The sequence below is a fragment of the Balaenoptera acutorostrata genome, chromosome 2 (assembly GCF_949987535.1).
Source record: "Balaenoptera acutorostrata chromosome 2, mBalAcu1.1, whole genome shotgun sequence".
Classification (NCBI taxonomy): Eukaryota; Metazoa; Chordata; class Mammalia; order Artiodactyla; family Balaenopteridae; genus Balaenoptera; species Balaenoptera acutorostrata.
In genome coordinates this window covers 173,453,054-173,464,009 of record NC_080065.1, presented here as the reverse complement: position 1 = coordinate 173,464,009, position 10,956 = coordinate 173,453,054, and the positions used below count along the sequence as shown (strand labels likewise).

The 10,956-nt window shown below is 56.5% G+C and overlaps 2 protein-coding genes across 3 annotated transcripts; one reads left to right on the top strand and one right to left on the bottom strand.

Moving 5' to 3' along the window:
- Window positions 1–2,059: 2,059 nt before the first annotated feature.
- Window positions 2,060–4,992, top strand: MPV17L2 (MPV17 mitochondrial inner membrane protein like 2). 2 transcript variants are annotated; one of them, XM_028162201.2, is made up of 5 exons: window positions 2,060–2,320; window positions 2,953–3,123; window positions 3,783–3,859; window positions 4,031–4,159; window positions 4,363–4,502. In XM_028162201.2, the coding sequence occupies exons 1-5, from the start codon at window positions 2,134–2,136 to the stop codon at window positions 4,390–4,392; spliced, it is 594 nt and encodes a 197-aa protein (XP_028018002.2). In that variant the 5' UTR covers window positions 2,060–2,133; the 3' UTR covers window positions 4,393–4,502. The 2 variants fall into 2 exon arrangements, with proteins under 2 accessions (XP_028018002.2, XP_007195528.3); XM_007195466.3 differs by having other exon boundaries at window positions 2,063–2,320; window positions 4,479–4,992.
- A 28-nt stretch (window positions 4,993–5,020) lies between these two features.
- RAB3A (RAB3A, member RAS oncogene family) lies at window positions 5,021–10,712 on the bottom strand. Its single transcript, XM_007195467.3, has 5 exons — window positions 10,553–10,712; window positions 9,180–9,407; window positions 7,915–8,033; window positions 7,152–7,276; window positions 5,021–5,897 (listed from the first exon to the last, which is right to left on the bottom strand). The coding sequence occupies exons 2-5, from the start codon at window positions 9,405–9,407 to the stop codon at window positions 5,707–5,709; spliced, it is 663 nt and encodes a 220-aa protein (XP_007195529.1). The 5' UTR covers window positions 10,553–10,712; the 3' UTR covers window positions 5,021–5,706.
- Between the last annotated feature and the right edge of the window lie 244 nt (window positions 10,713–10,956).

Here is a 10,956-nt window from a genome sequence, read left to right as displayed (position 1 = left end):
ATAAAAGCATCAAAAACAAGGCACCTATCTAGAGAGAGGAAAACACAGATGAGAAAAATAGAGAATCAGCAAGATTCTCTTACCTCTTGAAGTTGCCAGGGCTTCAGCCACCATGAAATGCACTTCTCTGCTGAAAAAGTTTACCTGACTCTGTTTCGTTAATCATAATTTGACTTTTCCCCCTCTTTTAACCATTTTGGAGGTTTTCCACCAAAATGCAGTAAAATCTGGAACCTGGAATACCAGGCTGAGTTACTTGAGAGCAATAGGAAGTGTTGAAGGATAATTTTCCCAAAAGAGGTAAAAATCACGACTCTCATACAGAAATAAAAATGAGCATGTGTTAAAAATTGTTAACTCGTTGTTAATAAAGGCAACTGATCAGGCGTTAAACCCATTTCAAAGAAGAACCAAACAACAGACAAAACAAGCACAGTAAAATGAATGTGCAAATTAAGGCAAAAAAATTGGGGGTGGGCATCTCTCCACTTGGCAGAACTCATTTGCATGTCTATAGGGAAGAATTATTTTTCCCTGTTATCAGTTATAACCACAGGGTTTATAAAATATCTCCCATAGAATCAAAATCAGAAAACCCTGAAGGGTGTCCTCTAACAAAGAGGAAAAAATTTTTTTTGTAAAGAGTCAAATAGTAAATAGTTTAGTTTTTGCAGACCATACAATCTTTGTTGCAACTGCTCACTGTAATGAGAGTAGACAATAAAAAAACAAATGGGCATGACCGTGTTCCAACATAGCTTTATTTAAGGATTCGGAAATTTGAATTTCATATAATTTTCTCATGTCCCAGAATATTATTTGGATTTTTTTCACCGACCAATTAAAAAAGGTAAAAGAATTCTTAGCTCGCGAGCCTCACCAAAACCGGCGCCGACAGGATTTGGCCCACAGGCGACAGTTTGCGACACCCTGCTCCTGTAGGTAACGCATAGATTTCCATTGAAACTCACATTTTCCCCTCCAGGAACACAGGAAATAACATGGTGATAAAACTGTCCCTGCAGCAACACAAAGTTGCTGTGAAATCTTAATGCACATCATGTGCCCAGAACAGTGCCTAACGTTTTAATTATTCTTTTTTTTTAATTTTTTTTAATTTTTGGCTGTGTTGGGTCTTCGTTTCTGTGCGAGGGCTTTCTCTAATTGCGGCAAGTGGTGGCCACTCTTCATCGCGGTGTGCGGGCCTCTCACTATCGCGGTCTCTCTTGTTGCGGAGCACAGGCTCCATACGCGCAGGCTCAGTAATTGTGGCTCACGGGCCTAGCTGCTCCGCGGCATGTGGGATCTTCCCAGACCAGGGCTTGAACCCGTGTCCCCTGAATTGGCAGGCAGATTCTCAACCACTGCGCCACCAGGGAAGCCCTAATTATATTATTCTTGAACTGAGGTCAGATACCCAGCAGTAGTCAGGACCAAGGTCAACGTCTTCACAAGAATCCCAGCGGCCTGCGCGCGCCGCAGAACTGTAGCCCCGCCCCCACTTTCTCGAGTCTCTGCGGGATTGGACTTCCGCCCCGGTAGTCATGGCCACAGTCCGATTCCCCATTTCAGGAATTCCGGGAGAATCTGGAAATCTGGAGGGCAACTACAAGAGAGAACTCGGTGGAGTTGTTCAAGATTGGCCATCTCAATGCGGGAGGCAGGACGACAGTCAGTGATTTGCCAGCCTAACGATAGTCAGCGAGGCTCTCCGATTGGCCAGTGCAGTACTGGGCAGGCAAATAAGGGTGTGGCGGCGGTTACCCATAGGCCAGAGCAGATAGGGGCGGGAAAACGAGGTTAGAACGACAGCAATTGGCATGCGCGGTGTGACGCGAAGCCTATTTGCGATTGGCCCGTAAGGCGCGGAAGGCGGTGTGCGGCTTCGTTCGGCAGTTAGCCTCTAGAGGGGATGCCGATTTTTGATTGGCTAATACCTCTCGGGGCGGGCAAAGTGAAGAGACAAGCGGTCGGTGATTGGCTGCAGCGACTTGGTGAAGGCGTGCAAATCACGAAGGCAGCGTGCGATTGGGTAGCACGGCGCGAGGCGGGCATCCGGGACGCAGGGTGACTGGAGATTGGCCGGCATGGGCAGGGCGGCCGGGTGTGCCAGTTCCTAGGTCCCGGCAGGCGATGGTGTCCGGCGGCTGGTGCTGGCTGCGCGGCCTTTGGGCCGCGGGGCAGCCCCTGTTCCAAGGCCGTGCGTTGCTCGTCACCAACACGCTGGGCTGCGGCGCTCTCATGGCGGCCGGGGATGGAGCGCGCCAGTCCTGGGAGATCCGCGCCCGGCCCGGCCAGAAGTTTGACCCTCGGCGCTCAGGTGAGGGGGCGAGTGCTGCTGGCCTTTGACCCCAGAGGATCTTTGGCCCCAACCTCAATTCGGAGACCTGTGACCCGGACCCGCGTGCCGTGACCCATGACCCGAGACCTCAGTCCCTGGCAAGACCCTTGACCTCAGCGTGCATCCTAGACAGCCCCTCCCCGATCTCTGCCCCCTCTCCCCTCGGGGGTCTTCATCCCCTACCATACGTGGGGTTTCGGTTCGCTCCCATCCTGAGGGTCAGGTCCCCGCCCAACTCCTGGTCTGCTTCCCTCTCCCTTGCACAGAGAGACCTAGCGTTGAGCACAGGATGCTGCACCCGGGGTAGTCAAGGGCGCAGCGTCTGGCCCCAGCCAGCCTAGGATCGCGCCCTGGTCCCACACTTCCCTACCCGCTGTGCCTCTGTTTCCTCCTCTGGAAAGCGGGGCGATGGTAGAACCCTCTGCCACGGTGGTGAGGGAATGAGGGAAGAAAATGCAAACGCAGCTCTTGGAATGGTACGTGGCAGTGGGGCTAGTAATGGGTTGGGCTCCGGGAGGGTGTCAGGCTTACCCAGGTCTTAGACAGGGAGAGAGTGAATTGGGGGCTTTGCTGGCCTAACATGGACCCCCTGACTCTTGGACCGCCCACAGCGAGCATGTTTGCAGTGGGCTGCAGCATGGGCCCTTTCCTGCACTACTGGTACCTCTGGCTGGACCGCCTGCTCCCTGCATCTGGCTTCCGTGGCCTCCCAAACGTCCTCAGGAAGGTCCTCGTCGACCAACTGGTGGCTTCTCCCATGCTGGGCGTCTGGTACTTCTTGGGTAAGGAGCCCCGTGAGCTTGGGCTTTGCCCCTCATAGGTCGGGAGGGACAGAGCCAGCTTTGTGTTAAGGATGTGGAGACCCATTACTGATGCACCTCCTGAAGGCTGGGGTACAGTGGTGATAGGCAGACCCAGTGGAGGCAAGTGTGAATGGCAGAATTACAGACAATGACGCTAAATGTAGGAAGGATGAAGACAGTGTCTGATGGGGCTGCCCTGGACAGTGGTTGGGAGAACTTCCCAAAGGAGAAGACACTCAGCTGAGACTTGAAGAAGGAGCCAGTAGGCAGGGGGAACAGCCCATGCAAAGGCTCTGAGGCTGGAGGAAGGGGAGCTGAGACTGACGGTGACAGGGCACAATCATCCTAGGACCGGTAATAAAATAGCCCCAGCCACAACAAGGGTGTGTGGCGTACCCATCCGTCAGGGTACGCGATTATTCACGACAGACCTCTCTCCTCTCACCTCTCTCTGACTTGTTCTGTTGTTTACCCACCCTACCCACCTTGCTGTGCTGCCCTTCCCACTGCAAGGCTTTTAAGTGTCCTGTTTCCTCTGCCTGAGACACTGTTCCTCAGGGGTCCAACCCCACCCGCTCTACCGTCGTACTCCGTACTCCCCAGCCTCTGACACTCTGATTTCTTGGTTTCCTTCCTAGGCCTTGGCTGCCTGGAGGGCCAGACCCTGGGCGAGAGCTGCCAGGAGCTGCGGGACAAGTTCTGGGAATTCTACAAGGTGGGCGTGCCCTCCCAGGCCCCGCCTGTCCTTCATCTCCGCCCCCTTGCATCTGTCCCTCCTCTCCCTTTCACAGGCACCCCCTTTCAAAGCTCCACCTCTCACAGCCACCCGGCCCCACCCAGGTCCCTCCCGGCCCCGCCTCTCACTGCATTCCACCCCTCCCCGTAGGCTGACTGGTGTGTGTGGCCCGCTGCGCAGCTGGTGAATTTCCTCTTCGTGCCCCCCCAGTTCCGAGTCACCTACATCAACGGCCTGACGCTGGGCTGGGACACATACCTCTCCTATCTGAAATACCGGGTAAGTGCAGTGGGCAGACCAAGTACCCAGGGGACTCCTGGGGGGCCACATGTGTGAGCCCCAAATGGCAGTACAACTACGCTCCAGGGTGCGGGCCTCCTGTGCCCACGACAACCTGTACCCCATGGTGGGTGGGTGGGTTGCTGATCACCAGCGGGGTGAAGACCAAGCCCACGTCTTCTGTCTGATGTGACCTCGGCCAGGTCCCTGCCACATCTGTCCAGCAAGGCTGACCCCAGCCCTGACGGGTGGAGGAGGGTTCAGTGAGGAGTCCAGAGGGATGAATAGTGCCTATAACCAGATCCTCTTGTGTGGACAGATCCCAGGCCCCCCAGCGCCCCCAGGCTGTGTGGCCCTGGGCACTGAGCTGCCCCACACTGCCACCACATGCCAGACAGGGCAAGACTGACCCTCAGCTGACCAGCTGCCTCGGCAGGAAGTGGAACAGACTGCTGGGCCCAGTCCTAGGCCCACCCTGATTCCTAGGCATCCGGTTGGGCTGCCCCTTCCAAGCCCACTGCCGGGCCTCTGTTTCTCCATCTGGAACACAACCATGAAGATGGACCGTCATCCCCCAACCCTTCTGGGAGAGCCTCAAGTGACTGGTGACAGATGTTCCATCCTCAGCACTGGGCCTCAGCCAGCCAGCTAGTACCAAGCCCTCAACGCTCCTGCAGGCTGGGCTCTGGGACCAAGGTGGGGACATCGCCCATACCCTTGAAGCAGGGCCCCCAGAATTTTGAGCCTTGGGTGGGGCTGGGTAGCCTCCAGTCTCATCCTCTGTTCGTGGACTATGGAAGTACAGAGAATTAAATTCTCTTTGTAATTGAAAATCTTGTGGATGAGCAAAGCCAGCACTCGCAGGCCGGCGCTCATAGGGACACTGTGTCGTCCATTCACTTTATTGGGTGTGTGTAGTGTTGTCATGACATCTCCTGGGGGGACTGGGGGGCATGTTTGACACTCATGACATCAGAACAGGTCAGGTGGGAGGCGGTGTCCCAGGGTGGTGAATATCCACAGCAGCCCCCGCCCCCCTCCAAAAAAAGGTACAACCTTGGGGGCGAGGAGCCAGGCGGGCCATTTCCTGGCTCTGACCCACCCCGTGGTCCACGTCGAGATGCCTGCAGCCACCTGGACCTACCGTGTCACAGCCAGGGGGCTGGCAGGTCTGGCTACCTTGCATCACGCAACCAGACTGCCCTGGGGTGTCATCCGGCCCCCTATTCAAAACTGTTAACTGTTGATGGGGGTGAATTTATAAAAAGGTGGGCTCTGGAGAGAAGGGTGAGTGGTGAGTTCACGGGGCCACGACACGCCACTGCAGAGCGGGAACAGGGCTGTATGTACAGGGTGGGGCACGGAGCAGGTGGGGTGCCCGAGCCCCTGGGGGACACCTCCAATAAATAAATAAATAAATAGCTACGATAATAAATAGGGTGATGGGCTAAATCAGGGCAGGGGACTCACGCCCATGGCCAGTAGGGGCCCTGGCTCAGGCCCAGGGGACGGGCAGGGGGTGGGGCCAGGATGGGGCGGGGCAGCTCTCAGCAGGCGCAGTCCTGGTGGGGGGGCGCCTGCTGGTCCGTGAGCTGTGGGCCCTGCTTGGTGCCCGTGACTGCAGGATCGGCTGTGTCCAATGATTCGGACATCTTCTCGCAGATGACATCCACCAGCCGCTCAAAGGTCTGCTTGACATTAATGTTGTCCTTGGCGCTTGCCTCAAAGAACTCGAACCCTGTGGCCGGGGAAGGGAGGGGTGAGGACCCTGGTCCCCCCACGCCCAGAGACACTTTTCCGAGGGCAAGTAACACCTGGAGATTCCCAGTGCCAACTGCACGTTATAGGCACTGACAGGTCCCTTGGGGAAGCAACACTGGACTGAGTCAGCCTTTATTTCCTGCACTCCTTTCTTCACCCTAAAACTGTCCCCTCTCATTGTCCCCAAAGCCCTGGTAAGACCCACTTCCCTGCTTCCACCATACAGCCCAGCCCTGGCCCTGGCGGCATCTGACATTCAGATCCAGGCCTTCCCCTGCTCACACACTCTCCATGGCTCCCTATTGCCCTCTGAAAAGTCTGGCTCCTCAGCTCGTGCATCAGGCCCTGCAAGATCAGCCATATTTCCTCCAAGTGACCCTCATGTTCCAGTCACGTAAAACTGTTTGCCAAAAGGATCTTTCCCACGTCTGGCCTTTGCCCACACTGTTTCTTCTGTCTGAAAGACCACCCTTTTTCTTCAAGTACCAGATCCAAGGCCCACTTCCAGGAAGACTTACCTGTGCCAGGCAGAGCCTGGCTCCCCCAGCTGAGGTCCCTCCCTCTCTCACAAAGCTGGAGGCCTCTCAGGGGCCCAGCAACACCCAGCACAAGGCTGGGCAGCGAGAGTATCAGAATGAATCAGAAACTTCCTGCAGAGTGAACTCCTAAGCATCCATCAAGACTCACCTCAAGGGGCTTCCCTGGTAGCGCAGTGGTTAAGAATCCGCCTGCTAATGCAGGGGACACGGGTTCGAGCCCTGGTCAGGGAAGATCCCACATGCCGCGGAGCAACTAAGCCCGTGCACCACAGCTACTGAGCCTGTGCTCTAGAGCCCGCAAGCCACCACTACTGAGCCCGCGTGCTACAACTACTGAAGCCCGCGTGCCTAGAGCCCATGCTCCGCAACAAGAGAAGCCACTGCAATGAGAAGCCCGCGCACCACAACGAAGAGTAGCCCCCACTTGCTGCAACTAGAGAAAGCCCGTGCGCAGCAATGAAGACCCAATGCAGCCAAAAATAAATAAATAAAATAAATTAATTAAAAAAAAAAAAGACTCACCTCAAATGGCCCCTGGATCAAGGCCAGCTTGCAGAAAGTATGAATCATCTGGATTTGAATCCACGCCCCATCCTGGCTTTGCTGTGAGACTTTGGGTGTGTCTCCTCCCCTTTCGGGGCCTCAGTGTCCCTTTCCTAGCCTGTGGGTGTCCAGCCTCGCTGGGTACTCACCCAGGTGGTCAGCCAGCTGCCGACCGCGTTCCGATGACACCACCCGCTCATCCTCCATGTCACACTTGTTCCCCACCAGCAGCACCTGGGCATTGTCCCATGAGTAGGTCTTGATCTGGGTTGACCTGGAGGAGGTGGTGACAGAGGAGGGTTAGGGCTTGGAGAATCTGAGCTCCGCCCCCCTCTCCCCCTTCTCCCCGTCCTCACCCCACTCCAGCCCCACCCCACTCCAGCCCGCACCTCCCATTAATTCTTGAGGGAGGCAGGCTCGGTCCTCCTCCCCGTCTTTGTCCTGCCAGGAACACTCTCTGCAGGTGTCTGCTCCCACAGTTCACTGCTCTTGGGAGGTCCTCTTTCAAGCAGCCTTTCCCATCCTTCCCAGATCCCCCCACCCCCAGAGAAGAATTCTCGCTCTTAAAACAAATTCAGACATTTTCTCAAAATTTATCATTACTCTAGTCAGAAAATGTAAATGTTTATATCCTCTAACCTATGCAAACTGTCTTCATATTTTCTGTCCCAGATTTTTTTTTTTCCTATATGTTTACAGTTTCATTTTTCCACCTGAAACCTTGTTTCCCATTATTTTGAGCTGATGCCACACTGTTTTAATGATTATAGATTGATAGCAGGGCTGGGACCCCAATATTGTTATTTACATTTCTGCCAAGCGGCTGGGGCTCCCTGATCTCTGCCTGTACCCCAGGCTTTACACCAAGCCTAGCTCAGAAGACCATCTGCGAGCAGGTGGGGGCACGCTCACCAGTCCTGCACCGCATTGAAGGACTCCTCGTTGGTGATGTCGTACATGAGGATGAAGCCCATGGCGCCCCGGTAGTAGGCTGTCGTGATGGTCCGGTACCGCTCTTGCCCCGCCGTGTCCTGGGGAAGAAGAGACAGGGTGTCAGAGAGGACACACATGGAAACTCTTCAGAGTAGGTATGAACTCTGAGATGGTCAAGTCCAGCCCCCTCGAGGCCCAGAGGAGCAGGGGCTTGCCCAGGGGCACAGTGGGTCAGGGAGAGTGAGCTGGCTGCCTGCACTGGGAATGTGGTACCCAGTCATCCTAAGGTACCTACAGGATCGTTCCCTCATTCATTCAACACACGTGTACCTGTGCCACACCCTGTGCTGGGCACTGGGGACACAGCTGTAAACAAAATGGACCAAAATCACTGCCCCTGTGAAACTGACAATCCAGTGCAGGAAACAGACAATAAACCCGTGAAAAGGTAGAAAATGTATCATCAGAGGGTGGCGAGGACTGAGGAGAAAAAAGCCCGACAAGGATGGGCAGCGTGGGCTGCCTTCAATTTTAAAACTTGAAGGATGAGGGAGGGAGCCGTGTGGGGATCAGAGGAAGGACAGTCCAGGCAGAAGGCACAGCCCGGGCAAATGCCCTGAAGTGGGACTGCATTTGGTACGTTTGAGGAACAATGAAGAGGCTGAGACAGAGATGGAAGGAGACAGATGAGATGGGGTATCAACGGGGGCAGACCAGGCAGGGTCTGGCTGCGGGGAGGGGTGCAGGTTTTACCCGGAGTGAGGTGGGAGCCGTGGAAGGACTGGGAGCAGGGAACGAACAGTTCTGACTTGGGATGTAGCAGGCTTCCTCAGGCCTCGGAGGCGTTCAGGGAAGTGGCCAAAAGACCCTGACGGAGAAGCCTGCTCCTGTCCCAGGGAATGAGGTTGGGGGTCAAGATCCCTCTGAAACCTGATACAGACACACATGGAGGAACTTGAACATGGGGAAACTGAGGCACCAAGCAAATGATGCGTCTGATGATGTCAGGCTCAGGAGAGGACCCAGCATTTGCTCCTTCCCCACCCCTGAAGAGCACTGATTAGGCACTGATGGAAGAACAGGGGCACTCTCTTCAGTGCCTCCAGCCCCTTGTACACAGTAAGTGCTTGATAAATGCCCAGTGTGTAATGAATGAATCTAGACAGGAAAGAAATAGGCAAAGCTGGGGCTGCTATTCTCGGTAGGGAGAGTGATGAAGCCAGAATCCCCCCAGCTGGACCCACCCAGATCTGAAGCTTGATCCTCTTATCGTTTCGGTAGATGGTCTTGACCTTGAAGTCAATGCCTACAGTGCTGACAAAGGCAGGCGTGAAGGAGTCGTCTGCGTAGCGGAAGAGGAAAGACGTCTTGCCCACGCTGCTATTTCCAATGATGAGGATCTTGAACATGTAGTCGAAGTTCTGGTCCGAGGACTCCTTCTGCCCATAGCGAGAGTCTGTGGCGGATGCCATCTGGGGGTGCGGGGCGTAGGCAAGCGTGAGGGGTCTCCCTCCATCCCCAAACACCCAAGCCCAGGCTCAGGATGGAGAGCTCCCAGAGAGGGATGGAGATTACCCTTATCCCATCAGGAGCCCCAGTACTAACGGTGCGGCCCACGGCAGAGGGCGGGCCATGACCTTGAAAGGCCCGAGGTTTCAGGGGAGAACCTCAGAGCGAAGGGGATGGAGACACCCCTGCAGGCCCCTCCAGCAGGCCTGCTCCCCAGGTCCGGCTGTAATCTAAGCACTACAGCTGCGCCTGGAGGGGTGACTACGGCCGGCCCCGCCCCCCATCAATCATTCATGTTCCTCAGAACTGAGCCACGCGGGCACACGTGCACACGCGTGTATGGTACCGCGGGGACGCGTGTCCGCAGTCCTCCTCCCAGACTCCCAGGCTGGGAGAGCTTGGGCTGAGACAGCTACATCACGTGATAGGAGCGGGGCATGCACACGCTCACGTGCACACAGCAGGGCACACACTCAGACACGCTCGTGCATATCTGAGCGTCGAACACACTCGGTGCACGGGACAGAGCCTGTCTGCACACCGACATGCATATACAAATGTGCAAACCCACCCGTGCGCACTGCGTCCTCCACCCATGCAGCCGAGTACACGTCACCCACACGGGCACGCATCTTCGCGCACATATGCACATTGCTGTGCACGCACACGCACAGTCCACGCGTCTCCCTCCACTGGCCTGCAACACGCACAAACTTGGATCGGGACCTCCAAGGGGTCACACGAGAATACCCTGGTACACAAGCAAGGGTACACACAGATCCGCCCGCACAGGCGGGCAAGCACACGCGTGTGCACACCACGCGCACGCGCACGCACGGAGCCTCCCGCGCGCACAGCTTCCCGCAAGGCACTCGTCTCGTCTCCCCTCCCCCTCCGCCGCAGAGCCGGGGGTGGAGGGATGGGGGTGGGGGTGAGGAGAGGGCAGGTAGAGGGAGCCGGGGCCCTCCCCCTCCCCAGGCTCACGACCGCCGCATCCTTCCCCTCACTTAACGCCGGCCAACTTCGTCCCCCTACCCCAGCCCATCAGTCAAATGAAGGTTATGTAGGTGCTCCGAGAGGGAGCGCACCGGACCGTCCGGGAGCTCACCTTGCCCTGCACTGATGCGGCGGCGACCCTAGTGGCAGCGACTTTTTTGGCAGCGGCGGTGACAGGGCCCCCAGGGCGCTGATGTGGGGCTGCGTGGCAGCGGAGGCGACGGTACCGGCTCAGGCCCCTGCAGTCCGCGGTGACGTCCTGCAAAGAGAGGGGCGGGGCTTCACATGCAGATGCGGTCGTGACGCCATTCTGGGGAGGAGCCACAGATGGGGATGTGGTCCACGGTCGCACACAGAGCCGGGCGGGGCGGGGCTCTCACGCAGATTGACGCGAGAATGGGGCGGGGCCCAGAGAGCGCATCCAGTAGCTAGCAGAAGCGGTGCGGGAGGGGAGGAATCGCCTGCCGGCTCCGCCTCTCTTCAGCGTTAGGGAGGCGGGGCTGCGCGGCGCCTTCT